Below are 19,575 nucleotides of genomic sequence, written 5' to 3' on the forward strand. Positions count from 1 at the left end.
ACAAGGGATATATTGTATTACTCAACAATGCAGCTTGAATTTCACCTCTGGAATCCTGGGATTTAGGTTTCAGATGTGCTACGTATGACACACACACACACAATCAACATCATCAAGGTCAGAGACAAACCCAGAGAGAAACACAACGCTGCGGATCAACATAGGAATGAAATTAAAAAAGAAAAAAGAATGAGAGAACATTGACGCTATGATCCCAGCAGCTTGTGTGCATTCCACATTGCGAAATGGGGGCATTTACTTTGATATCACGAGCACTCACACACAGCACTGGGTAAAAAAAATAATCATCCCAAAACAAACACGTCTACTACCAACATTTAAATGTCCTGTATATTAGTCTCACTGGGAAAATTGCACATTGAATCAATTCACCTCTTATTGCACTAGTTTCACTTTTTCATGTCAATCCAAAGATTATTGGAAGGTCGTGTCTCGCTTGCATTAGGTTAATCCGTCATATTTATTTAACATGCAAAAAAAAACAAAAAAAAAGGAAACTGATAAAAGCAACTTTTTTTAGCTGTCATATGAAGTTGTGCATTACATACACCACGTCCTTCACACTGAGGTCTTCCACCTCACAGTCCTATCATACAGGGCTTTTAAAAGAGCCACGTTACACAAACACCTTTATTATCTAACGGTCGGTATTAGAAATAATATAGCAATAAATATGTTAAGTTCAATAAATAGGGGTTTTCTATCAGAACAAAAAATTATAAAGATGCAGCTGGTTTGAATGGAGATTTAACTGCGCTCACACTCAAATATAAGCCAAGCTTTTGCCAAGATTTCCTGCGCTCCAGCATTCAGCTCATCTCCTCACGCTCACGCTGAGCGCATGTGAGACATCTGCTATCATACTTCTTCTCTATGTTTTTTCTTTGCAACAGGTCTGTTAAAATTCCCCAACCAGTAGAGTGCCAGGTTTAGTGGGTGTGTTAGCTTTACATCATTGTGAATGCTGTTTCTAGCAACTACAAAAAAAACACAGCCGGAACCCTGTTTCTCTTCCTCCCCTGTATTTTATGGGAACAGCACCAACAGCAAAAGTAACCAAAAGGTGGTTCCAGGTAATTTCCTTTGCATCACTACACCTGGCCTTCTATTGGTTGGGGAATTTTGATACATTTGTCGCACAAAAAAATCTAAGCACAGAAGAAAAAATATGAGAGCAGACATTTCACACATGCACAGAAGCAGAGTGAGTGCAAGAAGAAGAGCTGAAGCTGGAGTGCAGGAAAACTAAGCACAAGCAGGGATATTTGAGTGCAAGCACAGGGTTTTGAGTGAGAGCATGAAACTAATAAGTCCTTCTCTCAAACTGAAGGACCACACTCTTGAATAAAGAACAGGAAAAAAAAAAACCTTAAAGGGATATTTTACCTAAAAATGATTGTCTACTCAGCACTATGCTGATGGAGGCGTGGGTGAAGTGTTTGAGTCCACAAAACACTCCGGGACCTTCATGGGGAAACTTTGTTGCAGCAGAATCCAATACAATTTAATTCAATGGTGAGACCTTCTTCAGATGTAATAAAAATGAAAAAACACAACATGCCTCCATACTGCTCCTGTGGTGTCATCAAAGTGTCCACAAGCCCCAACATTCATATTCGACTCAAAATAAGATGAGGTTTTTAGCCCCAAAGTCCAACGGAAGTGGCTAAGCTAGCGGACGTTAGCATTCCCCGACGGTCCTTGTACACATGGTGTAAATGACGTAGTTTCGAATCGAATATGAATGTCGGGGCTTGCGGACACATGGTTGACACCACACGAGCAGTATGAAGTAATACCTTGTATTGGATTCTGCTCTAACAAAGTTTACCCCTAAGACTCCTCAAGTGCTTTGTGGACTCAAACACTTCACCCACCCCTCCATCGGCATACTGGTGAGTAGATGAGTGAATTCTCATTTTTGGGCGAACTATCCCTTTAAGGCTTTCCTTTCCTTTGTAGTGTTTAAGTGTCAAAGTATTGGTTCGTATGTGGTTCGATATAACATGAGCTGTCACGTTGACACAGTGCAGCTCACAGAACGAAACAACCTCTAGACTGTTAACAAGTTACTCAGTTTAGGTAGTTGTTAGCTTGTGACTTCTATAATGAATGCTAACGTATTGCTTCAGATTCTCTCTATGCTTTGTATACAGTGTTTGTCTCCAACTTCATTCATGAACACATCAGAAGGACAGTGACGGGGACAATGAAAGGAATCATGTGGGGGAAGGGGACGTTATATATAAATAAATGATATAGTACAATTTCTGACAGCTGTCTGTATGTGCATCAGACCCTTCACCTCATCTCGTTCCTTGTAGAGAATCACCTCCTTCTCCCACTAGTCTATACCAAGCACGTACACTCCATTTTGTTTCTGTCATGCTGTTGAGCATTTTTGCTTTTGTTTTAAAGTGCAGTCCAGATGCAGGTGACTAAAACGCACAGAAAGAAAGATGAAGTACAGATAAACCCCAGAGGCTGATGACACTGGGACTGGCAAAGGAATGGCACATGTGTCAGAGAGGTCTGATGTGGAGGAGGAGCAGGAGGAACAGGAGGAGGCGGAGGAAGAGGAGGAGGAGGAGGGCAGGAGTCTGGGGTCTGTTGGGCTGAAGGTAACATACAAATAGTTTCATCCTATTCAGTCTCATCCTCTGTCAGCGCTCAGTCACTCCCTGGACTGGTAGAAGAGGATGTATCCTGACTCAGAGTTCTTGGAGATGTCTGAGGTAAGCCCGTAAAACTCCTCGATGGCCTGGGCGTCAATTTTCTGCAAAAACAGAAGTGAAATGTAATTGATGAACAAAAACAACAGTAAAAGCACAAAACTGATAAGTCAAGGAACATGCGGCAGACAACAGTCAGAGAGCGAGAGCGAGAGCGAGAGAGAGAGAGAGAGAGAGAGAGAGAGAGACGTACCTCCACAATGTCATCATCAAATAGCAGCCAGAAGCCATGACTCTTCACTATGGTGATGTAATGACCTCTGTTTGGACCACTGAGGAAAAACACAGAGACATTAGATGACTCTAGATGTTTTCAGTCATGAACCATGAACTTGGTCCGGACATTTACTAGAGATTGCCTTTCACATATGAACATCAAAGTACCCTAACGTAACATAGTGGGAAGAGCCTGCAGGAGGCGGGTCTTGACACGATGTACTCATCCCCAGCGTCAGTTCTTATTTTTTTGCTCAGAAGAGTTCAAAACAACGAATTATCCATAGGCAAATTCATTCACATTACATTCATCACATAATTTTAGTTTACAGCCCATCGTCACCGGCGTCTGCTCATATCACCAAAAACTCTCTTGACATCTTCGTCTGGGTCTTCTACGTACTGTACATCTCCATTTTTTCACCCGGGGATATTTGTTTTCTTTTTGTTTTGTTTTTTCATTTTTGCGTCTGTCATGCGTTAGAAGCGACATCAACCCTACTCCGCTCGCACACAGTAAATCCAGCGTGGGATTTCCTGCTGTGCGTCTATATCAACTCCTCCGGACTTTCTAAGGACTTAATACTAGGTGGCCAGGTGGAGAAAGTCTTATAATATTGCTAACTAACAGGCAGATAAACACAGACTCCAACATCCTCCTTGATGGAGGTAAAAATAAATATATTTTCTTGATTATTGAAAACAGAACTGTTAATGTCAGAGCTTATTGATACGATGTTCATTCACATATTGAGTGCACTAAACTTCATGCGTAAAATGGGTGGGGTGCCCCTTTAATTAATTAGTAACGATGAACTGTACCTGCCACAGTGAACCACCACAGCAACTAGATCATACATGCGATCCAGGTTGACCGCGTCCCCAGACGTGTTGAACAGACGCAGTTCCAGGGGGAACACCACTCTGTAGGACAGCTTGGTGTAGCGGTGCAGCTGCTCCATGTACTTGAACCTCTTCAGGTGCAGGGCCAGGATCATAGGAAGCTTCTTCACACGCATCCTGCAGAGAAGGACACACGTGTTCAGTGTGTGTCTGACACATCACGGCGCTGATGTGAGCCCAGTGCTTTACTAACCGTTTCTGTGCTTCCTGCTTGCTGCAGCACGCCTCACAGTAGTATTTGTACTCGCTGCACAAAGTCTCTGTGTTACTGAAGTCCCTAGAGGGGGGAGCATGCCACAGGAGGCTCAGTTATTTACCTTCAATTAACCAGGCAGTGACAATGCCAATGTAGAAGACAGTCCACTGTCAGCTAGGGTGGGTATTGTTTGGATTTGTTTCCGATACCGATGCTAAATCAATACATTTAAAATGGTTCTGGTGCCTTAACAAAACGACAATCGATGATAACAGCTTTTTTTATTGCTAAGGTAAATTGGAAATTAACATATGAACTAAATACTTAACTTAAATACATACAGAAAACTCTAAACAAATTAACATAACAAAATCACATAATAAATAAAACGCAAAAGCATTTTGTTGACATGTCAACTGGAGTTTGAGGTAGCTACTAGCTAAGTGTAGGCTAACGTTAGGTGCTGCCAGAGCCATGTATGTGTTGTGTGTGTGTGTGTGTTGCCACCAGAGTTCGGTGTGATGTTAACCAGGCACGTGTTGTTTATGTTCTAGTACAGAGCTCAGGCACAGAAATCAGGCATTAAAATCTGCATTGTGAGTTGGTCCAATAGGATTTCAGAACCCAACTGTCAGCCTTGTAGCTGTGACTGAATATGCAACGGGGTTCAAAATTGTAAGACCTTGTATTTATTACACATTGAACCTAGTGCATAGTAAATAGATTCTACCTGAGACAGTGTGTTATTGATGTGTTCTGCTCCACATCCACAGAAAGATCCAGAAAATCCTCGTCTTTGCTGCTCACCTGTAACACAGAGGGAGAAGGAGGAGACTAAACTGTCATTTTCTGTGGCTGAGTCGGTGAGGATAAGCGACACACACACACACACACACACACACACACACACACACACACACACACACACACACACACACACACACACACACACACACACACACACACACACACACACACACACACACACACACACACAGTCTTTGAAATGCTTATTATGCTGAGTAGATTTTGTCTCCACACAGTGCATCGCCTCAGTGTTTGCAGGGGTTGTTCAGGGCAACTCGTCCCACTCCTCGCCCTCAAATTTGAGGACAAAGCCTCTGGCGGTCCTGACGTAAAGTGGGTGGTCAGAGTCTGCCGGTTGTGATCACTAAATCAGTTGGTTTTTGTATTTTGCATCGCTCAGCGTCTCTGCAAAGGGCTTATCCCTTTTTCAGACTTATTCAGGAGACATCTGAGTCAGGGTGATACAGGGACTTTTCAGGAGCTTAGACAGAAAACATAAAATGTTCTAACCATCTAATAGAACGCTATAAAATTAAGCAGGGACACTGACCGTTTCACAGTTGAGGCAACGCGTCTCATTGGTCAGTGTGCCTTGGAAGATATCGTGAACCCATGTGGGCTCTGTCTTGTTCTCCGTCTCTGTCTCCGTGGTGACACCGGTGCCATTGTTCTTGAGGCGTCCGTTCTGCCTCTCCTGCTTCTTCTCCTCCTGCAGGATGTCAGCCACCGTGTTCAGCAGGTAGTTCAGAAATTCGTGTGCGTCCTGTTGCATGTAGTTGTCAAACAGATCTGGAGGGAGATACAGAACAACATGAACGATGACTCAGACGGAGATCAAGAATGTACAGTAACGTCAAATCTTTTTGGCCTCCGTTTCCAGCCATTTAATAGAGGGAGTATCTGTCCATTCTGATATTTACATTTCTGGACTTATTCCTGCACCTTGCAGGCCTATACTAAAGAGATTTAACACACAGAGAGATATTGTATTACAGCTGAATTACTCCATATAAAAAAATATACATTTAGCATTTTGGGAAACAGGCTTATTTGTTTTCTGTTTATAAGTTGGATAAAAAGATGATACCTATTTTATATCTGTCTGCCAAGTATAACGTTATCATCCATGATCTATACTGCTTATGCTTTAAGGGTTGGAGCCAATCCCAGCTGACCCTAGGCAAGAGGCAGGGAACACCCTGGACACCAATGTATCACTGGGCTGACATATAAGCTGCGTTCAGACAAGCACTGAGAACTGAACATTTTCCTGAAATTTTCCATAGGGGCTGTATATGAGAACGCAAATGTCCAAGTCAGTTGCTCCAGACATTTTCTGGAACTCTTCCTGCAAGCCCCCCTAAGTAAAATGGCCGTAAAATGTCAGAGTGAGTCCATGTGAGAATACAGTAGGAAAACTTGAGGAAAATGTACAGCAAGGGCGTGTGTGTACATGTTTTTAGGAGCGATACACTGATGAAGATGTCGACTTGGAAAGAAAAAAAATTGAGCACTAAGAGCCGATGGTGTAATAAACGTTCATGTCTGAAAACATCTTTAGAGACAAATAATTTTACACACTCACATCAACACCTACAGACAATTTAAAGTGTCAAATCAACCCAATCCCCAATCTGCATGTCTGTGGACTGTGGGAGAAAGCTGGAGAACCTGGAGAAAGCCCGAGCAGACACAAGGACAACATGCACACTCCTCACAGAAAGACCCCGGATTAACACGATTTGAACCAAGAACCTTCTTGCTGTGAGGAAACTACTGCACAACCATGCAGCCCAGTATAACGCATGTTTAAGCCAATTAGTGAGCATTAGATGTGCAGTTTCCGCCTGTTTCCAGTCTTTATGCTAAGCTACTTTAAACCGCAATTAGCTATAAATACATTACATACAGAAGTTTAGGGATTTGGTATATAATTCTGTATAGACTCCAATAGCATATCATATAATATCTGTGATATCTCTCTTCGCTGTCCTTTTTCTCATTCTTATAAAGACATGTGTTATTAACCACATCAATAATGACAACTGGGGATGTAAATAAAATCAACAGGCTCCACTGATGCTATCAGCCTTCGTACACGCTCCTATTTGACAGATCTGTATGTGAAAGGTGAAAACTGAGAAGAGGGGGATCAGGGGGAGAGAGAGAGAGAGAGAAAAAATGAAGAGGCGAGCAGAGAGGAGGCAGCTGACCGAAGCCGGGTCCTAACAGAGATTGCATTGTTCATTCACATAAAGAGCTTCCTCAATATGGAGAGCAGAGAACAGTCGGCCTCTCTGTCAGCTCGACTCTGAATGACCTTATCACCAGCATACACCTGTCCTTCACCTCACATATTCAGAGCACATTAAACAGGCACAGCTACCGGACGACGACGCAGAACCACGCATCTCCGCTCCCTGACTGTCTGTGAGTGTGGAGAGGTGAACTGTGTGGCTTAGCAAGAACAAATAATAATTCAAAAAAAGTTTTTTTAGAGGAAATGGTTACAGATGTTTTCATTTAAGACTTTGAACAAGATGCTTCCAGAAGTCCATATCCCACATTTATGTAGACCAATACGACATTTGTAAACAAAAACTCCCAAAAAATGTCAACAAAATGTTTTGCTCTGCCTTTCACAAATGACCAGTGACCATGTCCACCGTCAATGTGCAAAGTGAGCGCAGGTCAGTGGGGGAGGGAGGACATGCAGCAGGGGAATACGGCACGGTAAAAGGACACTGGACATGCAATGTGCGCCTGCCCTGATGCCGAGGTAACAGTAGCAACCATCCTGCAGCGGTGGGTCGGTATTGTTCGGTACCTCCGGTACTGTATACGAAAAGAGTACTGTGAAATTTTTTTACGAATTTTGGTATCAGTTCTCTGGACATTCCTGGATATCTGTATCCTTTTTTTCATGTCTTTCACGTCATTTACACAACCACTCACTCTGACAGTTTACTAGGGTGCTATAGTTGTCCGGAGCAACAGAATATTTCACAACCATATCCATTGTTCAGTGGATCTCTGAAAGCAGCTAGTCATATACAATATAAGGTTCTTACCGTTCTCTTTCCGTAGGCGGGAGATGAACTTCTTGGGTGGGATGACGCCCACTTTCTTCTTCTGCGTGGCGATGGAGTGGAAGAGGTCGGCCAGGCATGTGAGCAGGTTCTCCTTCTTCTTCTGCTGGGCTTTGTAGGCCAGCACGTTCTCCCGGAAAGGCCGGCAGAAGTAGAGAGCCTGCAGCACTGAGTTACAGTAACATGTGTTTCCGAACTGGAGGAGGGAAGAGAGCAGAAGGATACGAGGAGGACAGAGAGAAGGTTCCAGTCCATAAGTCAGTGTAGCTGGGTGAAAAATACATGCGCTCTTTTGTTTTTTCATAGACTGTATATAAAGATGGATCACTTGTCTCCATTTCCTACGATCCAGAAATGAATTTAGATCAATGGATTTGCATTTGGAGCCAGAGTGGGAGCAGTAGCCATTGGGGGATGGAGCCCCACTAGCAAGAACCCGCCGAGTCATACACTCGACCAATCATGAGTCAGTCTCAGCTGTCAATCAGGATGTTTCACCTCATTTTTATGGCATTAAATAACTAATTAAAACTAAACTTACCGCAAAAGTGTGATAACAGCTACGCAAAATGACAGATACCATCTTTCAGAAAAATAACTATTATTTGACGTTTACTTTAACATAACTTTGGCTCCTGCCCATTCACTATCATGGAAGAGGTGGGGTTTGTGACCTGTACTGCAGCCAGCCAAAAGGTGGCGATCAAGGCACTTTGGCTTCACTTTTGGGGAGCTTTGATGTCATCCATCTTTATATATAGTCAATGTTAAATATTCATTTGGCAGACGCTTCATCTGTTGTGTTGAGAAACCTGGGTGTTCATGTCAATGTCATATTGCATAAACACAACATGCTTTGATTGGCCAACAGACTCACAAACAACACTGTTGATTGTGTAATACATCATCCAGTAAACACCATGACTCACTGGGGTGCTGTGGCAGTTTGTTTTGAAAAATGACACCAGTGTTCGGTCATTGACCTTTGTTCATGTATGAAAGGACTTAGCGATACTCACATTGACCAATCCAAAGTAGTGTTCATTGATTGGAAATTGCTCTGGGCCGATGTCTTTCTCCAGAGCAGAGGCATTGGTGCCCTGAAAGGACAAAACAGGAAAAGGTGGGATTGTGCATTAAGTTGTCGTCATCTCTATCATCTCATGTGACACAGTTTGCATATTAATGTTTATGGAGAGTCACGAGGCTGAAACCAAAACCTAATTTGTAAGTCTTTGTACAGCCAAATTAATATGGAAATATTGTGTTCCCAGCAAACAACAGGCTACTGAAGCTTCAGGGCACCAGCAACTAGATCAGAGGTTCTCAATGTTTTCTTGATAGAAGATAGAAAATCTTCTAGGGACCTCCTCATATACGTCCCTTGAAATAATTTGACATAGCCTTCTTTTCCATAGATGTGAAAGAACAACACAAGATATAGAAACATGGAAAGTTATTAAACATCTACCTACTAATTGCACATACGTCTGTCTATGGAATGCATATCTCGCTAACCATTCTACTTATCGGCTTAACACTTGGCATGTGTATTGTAAATAGCCTGAGAGTGTGCAGTGTAGAGTTGTGTGCGATTCGGACACGTGATATGTTCAATATTAAGTCCTCTGATAAACTACTGAAGTGGTTAGTATTGGCAGCCTGCGGCCAATTATATCCAACCTCATTCTCATCATTCTGATAACACGATTATGTTTATTACACCATATCGGACAGACTGGTGATGATATCCAGCAATGCTTTATATGGAGCGGAATTACAGAGCTTTTATTATGACAAGTTGTGAATTTGGGTCTGATGGTTGTGTCGATTGCTTGACCTCCGAAAACAGTCAACATTAAATGTATGAAAAAATAGCAGTAACAGTAATAAAGCAGATCCGTTTCATTTTATGAAGAACATAGACTATAAAATCTTCATGCAGTGTACCAGGCCTGGGACAGACACCCAGGGAGCCATTGACAGCTCCACTAAGTCTGCTGACAGTGTTCACTTTGGGTCTTTTCATACATTCAAAAGTTATGTCTTACAGTTTTTACTGGCTCTGTCAGTTCTGTCGGCTCTGCTCCTCTCTGTGTCTCTATCCTTCATGCTGCACACCGCCAAACAAATCGAGCGCGTCCCGCCATCTGCTCCGGCTCTCCATACATTGTCTATGTTTACAACTTCTGTTGTGTGTGCGCGTGTGTCTGGCTGTCTGCGTGTCAGTGAGAGAGAGAGAGAAGTGAGCAGTGGAGTCTGTGTGTGTGTGTGTGTGTGTGTGCTGTCGCCTTTCCCTCAATCCCTGGGACTATCATACAGAAGCTACACAATTCTTTTACAGTAATCAACTGCTTTTAGTGATCAAGTTGGACCAGGACAAATGTGAGACGGCCACCTCGAAATTCTCTCTGCAGGAAGAACCCTGGAGGTCAAGAGAACAGACTTGTTTAGAACAGGCTCTGCACTAGTATATTAAAAATATTCACCAAATCGATACAGAATATCCATATATCAGGATCATTAATTTCAGAACCACTGTACTAGATTGACCCAAAATGAGAAGTCTCTTTCTAATAAAGCATAATTGATCAAAATGATCTTTCCTCTAGAGTGTACAACATCCTGCTCATTTTCATTCCTTTGCTTTCCTAGAAGAAACCTTCCTGTCAAAACAGAAAAAGGATATGGTCTCAATAGGCCCGTGTATTCAGGAGTATTTATCATCTGATTGCTGGGACAGAGCACTTATCTGTTGTCAGGCCCTTTTCACATCAGACCTCAAAGCCTTTTCCAAATGAACCTCAGCTTTGTCGAGCTAACACAGACGACAATTTAATCTGGGGGAAGGCTTTGACTTTCAATGACCATCATTTCTCTCTGTCAAACCAGACCGTGAATAATACCTCTTTGTCCGATTTTCTGCTTCCAGTCTAAGATGCTGCAGCGCGTACGCAGGCACAAGTGCATGCACTGCACACACAACCAGGTTCTCGTCTTGTGTGCAACACATTGAGCCTTTAATTCACAGACGCTGGGCAGAAAGAGTTTGCCAGTCGTGGACGAGAACGTCCGTGAAAATCCACATACAACATTTGTGTGAGACATATGAAGTCTCCACACAACGTCGACTGACACCTGAAGCCACATTTTGACATCTGAGCTCCTCATTATAAAGAGCAGGCTGTGGCATCATTTATTTAGAAGGAAAATAAATAATCATCAGAAGGAAACAAGGCAGATCAGGACGATGTGAACTGTGAGCGGTCGTCATGACTACCACAAACTGTCGCCACCTGTCTGCAGAGGGAAACATTCAGACTTTGCATCAAGTTCATTTCTTTCTCGAAAACTGAATATGTTTGGCTTTTGGCCTGTTAGCAGAAACAAACAGGTAATCAATCAACAGTTTTGTATCACTATATCATGTCATGTTTTACACAATTCAATTAATCAATAACTCATTGAATCAATTAGCTGAAGCCCTAATTAGAAAAATACTCTAATGTTCTGACTATAATCACCCAGCTTCACAGCGGACTGGAGAGGTGTACTATACAATGACACATGGAATGGGACAAAGCCATACTGCCTATATCAACAACTTAGTGATTGTAACTGATTGTGGCTCATAAAGGTAGAGCCACTAACTAGAAGGTCACAGGTTTGATCCCCACTTTCTCCTGTCAGCATGCACTGGACAAACCCCAAAACTGACAGCTGGCCTGTCAGTGTGTGAATGATGCGTGATAGAAAAAGTGCTCTGTACAGAAGTGTGAATGGGTGAATGTGACTTGTAATGTGAAGTGTTTTGAGTGGTCGGCATGACTAGAAAGGATCTGTATGAATATAACAGACCTGACCTGGTGTGAACCTGGGTTCATGTCATGTTCATTACATTTGATCCGTGTTACTGTTGGTTTCACAGTGGAATTTAGGGAGCAGACTTAATTCTTTTTGAATGAAATACGTCCTGTCATCATCACCTACGTGGGATGTTGTCAATTCGGCTATTGGATTCACTACCTTTTTTGAATAGAGTGCATAGACAAAAGTCTATCTGTTTGAATGGAGAAATGAATGAATGGTCTCCTTCATTCATTCATTTCGTTGCCTCTGAAATATCAATATGGTTTTACTACCAACTAAATGAACGTCCTCATTGTAGACTATAAGCAATTCTGTGACCTGCTTCAGCTTCCTTTTCTATCGTCGATTGTTCGATGCTGTTTCAACTTCCTGCAATTGGCCCAAAAGTCTGAACGATTCAGGAACATGCTTTCACCCTGCAAACGATCTGCACCGTGGCTCAGTTTGATCTGGACTGAGACCACCTCTTTTGGTCGGACAGCATTTTGGTCAATTTGTCCAAGGCAGCTTTCACACCTGTTATTTTGGTTTGGACTAAAATGAAAAGTTGCAGGTCTGGAGCAAACAAGGAAGCTATGAAAGCGCCCTGACTCTAACTAGGGCTAATTTTCAGTGCACCTCTTTACCTGACCTCCTGCACTTTGTCTCACTGAACAGATTTAGCACTTACTTCAAGCTGAAGGGATTTAATGTTGTCTCCCAGTCGCTTTGGATAAAAGCATGTACAAAACGAGTAGATGTAAATGTACAACGTGTGTGTGTGTGTGTGTGTGTGTGTGTGTGTGATTAGTGCACTCAGGACACTGACACAGGCGGCAGGCTCTTGACAACAGTATCCTTCTAAATAAAGGGAAGAGGCATTAAGCAGAGCCGTATAAGACTGTTCTTAGTGAACACGACGTAAACACAGATTAGTGCAGATCCCTGCTCTCTATGACCAGGATGTAATGTGATCGTGTGACCAGTCCTCTGCAGCGTGCACTGCCTCGTGCACTGCCTCATTCACCTGTCAATCATCTCTGACAGCTGCACTGACTGCACATGGGCTCTGCAGGATGCAACACACAGAGTCAACACCACTGAGAGGGAGCCCAGTATCAAAGGTCTGAGCTCCATTCATGTCAAGGTTTGAGCACCAGGAACTGCTAAAACACACATCCTCACAGTTTCCACCTGAAAGGAAGATGCTGCAGGAGGAGGAAGAAGAAGAGGAGGAAGCTGAACATGCACCCTGCAGGAAGAGGTGGTGGATGAAGAGGATGAAGAGGGGGAAGAGGAGGGAGATAGGAAGAAGAAGAGGGGGGATAAACCCAGCAGATGGATGAGACGGACGAAGAAGAGCAGGCAGCTGGAGCATGCGTTCTGCAGGAGGAAGAGGAGTGAAAGAAGAAGAGGAGGAAGCTGAAGCATGCACCCTGCAGGAGGAGTAGGATGAGCATGAAATGGAAGAGCAGGAGGAATATGATGAAGAGGCGGAGGAAGAGGAGAAGGAAGCTGGAGCAGGAGGAGGAGGGGGGGGGGGGGGTCACCAATGGACATCAAGTTCAACACAGAGGCTGCAGGCGCATCACTCACACACGCACACGCACACAGAGTGAGCTACTCACCATATTACAAATGGAGGCGATGTTTCTGACAGTCATTTAGTTCACAGTGTCCCCCTCACCACCATCTTCATAAAACAAACATGATGTGGGAGCGAGGCGACGCGGACGAGTGAAGCAGGTTTGCAGCCGCGGCTGGAGGCCAGACTGCAGCCTCCAGCGTCAGAGAGCAGGCGGAGGGACACGGAGCAGCATGCAGCCAGCAGGGAGCCGAGAGGCGGACAACACTCAGCGTCGAGCCGGCCTCATCCTCACACACGGCCCGGGAACACCGCAGCTACAGAGCGCATATGCATGAGAGAACCGTGGGGAAGTTCCAGGCAGCAGGTTGTTAGCAACGACCGGGAGACAAGCGTGATGTGCGGGGGGGAGAGCCCCGGTCCCGCCTATCCCGGGGAAAACTCCAGCGCTGATTGGTTCACGCTGTTATCATTTGATTGACCGGGCGGCAGGACCATACGCAGACTTGCACGGCTAAGCTCAGTTGAGCTGCAACCAATCATCAGCGACTCAACGAAACAATGGCTTCTGGGAAATGTAGTTGTCTTGTGGGACGCATCTAAACAGATATAGGGATTTAAAAAAAAAGTCAATATGCAATGTTACAAAATTTACAATATAAAACTATTCATAAAAAACACCAAAATACAAAGTGACAAAATTCAATCCCAGTCTTGATCAACCATGATTTAGTTACTGATTTAACTATGATCAATATAAAATTCAATAATGTGGTCTATAAAATAACAAGTGATGTGAGATGAAAGTTCACCATACAAAACACAGTAAAGAACCATTAGCATTTTTATTTGATAAACGAGAAATCAGTGATTGTTTTTTAAAATTGACCATGAAAACCACTTGTTTCAGCAAAAAAATTGCAAAACATACTATTAGTCAATTTACTATTTCATTAATAAGAAAACAATGAAACCAGTTGAGTTATAGAGGCATTCAGTCAATTTCGTCTTGTATCCTCACTGAGAGGGAATTCACAAAACATTCAATCAGAGTCAGTGTATATTCAAAGTTACAGTGCGTTCACACATACTCATAGACATCAGTATCTGGCCTCCCATGAATCTGTAGTTCAGGGGGCGAGTTGTGTTGAGCACATCATTTAAATAAACTGCTTTCAGACACGTACTGAACTCCAGATATTCTTCTGAAGTTATCTGGAGGGGCTCTGTGTGAGAACACAAATGTCTGGGTCAGTGGCTTTGGACAATTTTCCTGCACATCTCCTTGTAAAATGTCCAGAGCAGGTCTTAGGGTGCCCATGTGAGAATACACCAAGATATTGTCTGGCAAATTCCCAGCGAGCGACTGGGCATGTTTAAGATGTTTCTAACAAGCAACGGACCCAAAACTGGAAAGAGAAATAACACAAATATATCTGGATGTATAAGAGGTGTCACACACAGAGAAGACGCAACAGAAGAAGTCAACGAGAGCTTTTGTTGACAGGAGCCGATGACAGTGACATGTTCTGCCTCCTGCTGCTCGACCCAGCCCCCCCCCCTCACCTTAGAGCTCTGGACATGTTGCTGTTGCCCTGAACTCATCTGACCTGGATAATCTCCTGCTGCGTTCTTCATATGTGGAAGACAAACTCCAGAAAATGTTCACATCTGATTGTCTGGATATATTTTCATGTCTGAAGGCAGCTATCGTTTGCTGCAACTGGATCGCCGCCATGTTCTGAGACATTCCTCTGATGATGTCATCAGGGTTCATATTTCTGTTGAAGACTTCATTAAAAATATAAGTGTAGAGGCTCTTTATTGCTTAGAGACAAGGCTTTACACTCAGTGGTGGGCATTTGTTGGCATCCTTAACATTTTGTCGACTAAGTAACTAATCCTTTAATTTGCAGGTATTCTGGACCCTAACCATCTATTATGTGGCTGTAATGAAGAGGCAGGACATTAGAGAAGGTAAGTGTCCTGTCTGCAGAGCTCTGCAGGACGCCCGCGCCCTCAGGACGCTCCCCATTCACCACCGGCTTTGATGGCGCTTTCACAACAATCGACAACCCGACAATTATCTTCTTAGCATGTGAACAAAAAGAAAGGAAAACAACAAATAATTAAGATGAGCCCACTTCAAAAGGAATGGGAAAGGAGAGAGGAATGAAAAGTATTTAGAGAAAAACAAAGAACGACAGGGTGAGGATGGAAGAGGTTTGGAATGCACCCGGGGTTATTGAGACATTTGTTGATGAATACTTTTGATTGACATGTGCGGTAGCTCCAAATACAACACAATCCCAGACTGACTTTCTATTTCAGATCCAGTCAGTATTAATAGGAAAGAGGGGAACTGCCCCTTTTCCTGCTTTTATTGTCATTACCACAGCTCTTCACATGCTCTCTGGTGGAAACATGGATACAGATAATGTCCGCAGTGTAAAAACTACACCTCAAAACTTCCATTGACATGCTGAAACCAAAATAGGCCTGAAAACAACTCCAGCCCCTTTACATCTGATGTTCTATTCACATCCTTGTTTATGAGATCACATCTCTTGTCGACACTTCACATGAACAGTCTGTGTTTATATGGAGTTTTAATCTCTTTGTGTTTTCCTCCTCAGGTTTGGACAGAGCTGACAGGATCTCTGTATCCACAACACGTTTTTTTCCAGCCAGCAGGTGAACCTCAGAGGACCCTGTCCGCTCGCCTGAGTGGAGATCAGATGTGAGGCTGAATGTTTGGACTTTCATGTGGGTGCACATACATCACACACACACACACACACACACACACACACACACACACACACACACACACACACACACACACACACACACACACACACACACAGACAGACAGATAAGGAAACACTGGAGCTCAGACAGTGTTTCCAGTAAACGCGGCCGGCTGCATTTCTAAAAGCAAAGACGACCTTCCTGTTGTTCAGTTGCTACAAAGAGGAGAATGAATTATGCATCTTTGTCTGTGCTGCCAAAGAAATATTTCCCCGGCTCCGAGCTTGTGATTCATTGCAGCCCGGTGACATTTGGCTGCGGCCTGTGAAACATCAAGGTTAGGAACAGTCTATTAACATTGTTTTATATACGAGTTCACTTGTAACAGAGAAACTATTCTCGCTCGCCGCACCAGAGATGGTGTGTGTTCTGGGGACTGGGTGGATTGCGATGGCTGCAAATAGAAAATGATTCATCGTCTGAGTCTCAACACATGCTATTAAATTTTTTAACCTTCACTTATGAATGCTTCTTTATTAAGCTGCATTCTTTGAAGTCACAGGGGGAATAATGACTGCACTAGAAGTTTTGACTTCACTTTTAAAACGTATCTCCTTTTCAGTTGCCTATGACACAAAGATTATATCAACTTATCTTATAAAAACATGCAAACAAACAATCACCATCTCTGCTTTTTGAATGGTTTCAAGCTGTGTGGGTACAGAGATAACATAGTGATAGAATCAGCAGGCCCACAGTTACTGCAATGAAAGATGATAGCGGGATCTGATCATTTAGGCAAAGGTTCCGTTGATGTGACTCTGGATGTAAAACACAATCCAAGGTGACTACTGCTTCTTTCTTCATTTGTTTTTTAAACTTTCCCTGTGATGTGATTGGCTGCTGTTTGAAAAACATAGCATGTCTGTTTTTCCCCCCAGAAATAGGACAGGTTAGTGTGTGTGTGCCTGATTTTTGAAGTGTATATCTTCAAAAGCAACGTCAATCACACAAACTTTGTGTCAGTTTCCATCTCATGTGGTTTTATGTGTGTAAATTTGAGCTGAGATTTTCATAATTGTTGTATTTTAAGCCTGTTCAGCACTTTGGTAAATGTTGGTCTGCCTGTACGCTGGTCAACACATGTTTGCACTGACACAAGAACAATGTGACAATGTTGATATAGTTAAATCAATTATAGCCCATTACAAAAAAGCCTGCTTCTCCAATTTCCAAGTCTGAATGCACTCAATGCTCGAGTCTGACTCCAAGTCCGAGTCATTAGAGCTCAAGTCGAGTCACAAGTTAAAGGTGTGACTCGAGTCCAGATCCTGGACTCGTGCACTACAACACTGGCTGCAGTACAAAGACCCCATTCCCTGCCGTAACACTTACAGCAGGAGGGGACAGTGGGTTATTAGTCGCACACACTCTTGCTTTGACATCCTAAGTGGCCTTCGGTACACATTGTTCCAAACAGACTCATCTGTTCTCTAGTTTACATACACGGTACCCAGGCTTCTATAAACAGAGCAGTGGGGCATGATGGGTACTGCCCCCCCAGCATGCTGCTGTCTGTCTCTAACTGACAAATAAACACTCCTGTAATACTGGTCATCACTGATGGTTTTTCTTCAGAATAGTTGCTAACCGGTAGTTTATTGAAGAATATTTGATTGAATGATCAGAAAATCAACACTGAGTCAAAGTAGATTTTTTACAATAATCAACAGGATATATCAACATACATATTTAATCAAAAATAAAAGAAATACAAAGTAGTTGTTTGCATTAGTATCCCCTTTAAAGATGCACCTGTAGCCGCAGTGTCAATAGAGTCTGTGGATATTTAGTTTTTATCACATCTGGATTCTACAATTTCCTCCCATTTTTCTTTGCAAAGCAGCTCAAGCTGCGGGAGGATTGTGAAACATGACACAGTCTTTAAATCAACTTTGATTTAATTCTGTAAAACCATAAAACATGAGACCTTGAAAATTGAAAACTGACGTCTTTCATGTGCATGTTTTGTCCAACTAACTGTCAAAACAAGTTAACATTCACACGAAACAGAGAGAAACAGAAACTCACATGTGAAAAGGTGGGATCAGTTACTGTTTGACATTTTCCTGAAATACCATTTCAAGCTCATGTATTTTCTATTGTTTCATAACAAGTATATAAAGAGGAGTTCACAGACCAGGACTACATCTTTTCCATCAAAATGAGCAGTTATACTCAGGTAAACCCACTAAAAAGGTGATTGACTTCTCTCTAATTGCTGCTGCACGTTGTTTCCAAGATGTAAAAAACAACAAGTACTCAAACATTCATGGCTATTTACGCACCAACGCCTGGAGACTCAAGAAGAAGAAGTTAGTGCGTTTGGCCAGGTGTCATGTTTCCATATACAGGTCAGATCTCGAGCCGATAAAAACCTGCATCCACTGCTGGGTGTATCCATTCCCATTGCAGACAAAAGCCAGATGTTAGTGGGTGTTTGTGGGTTTTTTGACCAATGGAAAAGGGACTCAAATTATACCACTCATAAATATAAGTCCCCTGCCTGATATTTTCCATCAAGCTCCATGACTTATTCTCATATACAGTCAATGCTTATTCTCTGAGAAAGAGAATGTTTTGCGTAAATCCATACTCTAGGTTTTGCATAATCTTGCTTACAAACCAAACAACCACCACACAAACAGGCAGGGGGTGAAAATAAAACCTCAGGGTTTTTATCATCCATGTTCATGTAACAGACCCTGTTCTCAGCCTCCTCCATGTTGCTCCTCAACCAACCCTGAACGCTCCTGTTCTGCTCCACAACAAGTTTCAGTCAGTGAAACAGCGACAGTGACACACTAGCTGTGTTGTAATCACAACACAATACAGGGAGCGGAGAAGTTCACTGCCACCATCTAATTCAGGCAGCACTAGAAACTGTATCTGCATTTGTTATCACGTCTGTGACTCACAGCTAAATCAGACCGATGTAAAGCACCCACATGGAAAAGGGTCACAGAATAATGTTTATGTGACGTTCACTCAACAGTTTCACATTCAAACATCAGGAATAAACCAAGACCTGAGAGTGTCAGACGATAATAGCAGCAGTCAGGTTATATAAAGCACTAAACTACATCTTATCAACTTTTCACACAACTCACACGAGGACAGAGGCCTTCACACACTTTGCTGTCAGGTGATGAGTGCAGACTGTGGCTCTTCGTTTAGTTCTGACCGAATCTGACGAGAGAAGCAGGTCTCAAGTTACAGATGTTTTCATCTGAAGGGCCTCAAATAGTTAGAATAACAGGTCTCTGCATTGTAAGTGCTGACACATACATTCAAATTCATGATACATGAATAAATAATTCACAGGTAAGACCAATATTTCACGCGATAAGTTAAATTAAATAGAGA

At 42.8% G+C, this 19,575-nt stretch overlaps 1 protein-coding gene across 1 annotated transcript; it reads right to left on the bottom strand.

Annotated features, from left to right (window-relative positions):
* Positions 1–1,888: 1,888 nt before the first annotated feature.
* usp46 (ubiquitin specific peptidase 46) lies at positions 1,889–13,941 on the bottom strand. The gene is made up of 9 exons (XM_034581882.1): positions 13,442–13,941; positions 8,984–9,064; positions 7,947–8,160; positions 5,426–5,664; positions 4,799–4,875; positions 4,066–4,149; positions 3,792–3,989; positions 2,947–3,025; positions 1,889–2,797 (listed from the first exon to the last, which is right to left on the bottom strand). The coding sequence occupies exons 1-9, from the start codon at positions 13,475–13,477 to the stop codon at positions 2,696–2,698; spliced, it is 1,110 nt and encodes a 369-aa protein (XP_034437773.1). The 5' UTR covers positions 13,478–13,941; the 3' UTR covers positions 1,889–2,695.
* Between the last annotated feature and the right edge of the window lie 5,634 nt (positions 13,942–19,575).

Source organism: Hippoglossus hippoglossus, chromosome 4 (assembly GCF_009819705.1).
Source record: "Hippoglossus hippoglossus isolate fHipHip1 chromosome 4, fHipHip1.pri, whole genome shotgun sequence".
Lineage (NCBI taxonomy): Eukaryota > Metazoa > Chordata > Actinopteri > Pleuronectiformes > Pleuronectidae > Hippoglossus > Hippoglossus hippoglossus.

Excerpts from the sequence above, each read along its gene's own strand:
- usp46 (XM_034581882.1), bottom strand. The coding sequence starts at position 13,477 with ATGACTGTCAGAAACATCGCCTCCATTTGTAATATG. Across the intron at positions 4,876-5,425 it reads GTTGCCTCAACTGTGAAACG|GTGAGCAGCAAAGACGAGGA; the intron begins GTCAGTGTCCCT and ends TCTGTGTTACAG. Across the intron at positions 4,150-4,798 it reads TCAATAACACACTGTCTCAG|GGACTTCAGTAACACAGAGA; the intron begins GTAGAATCTATT and ends TCCCCCCTCTAG.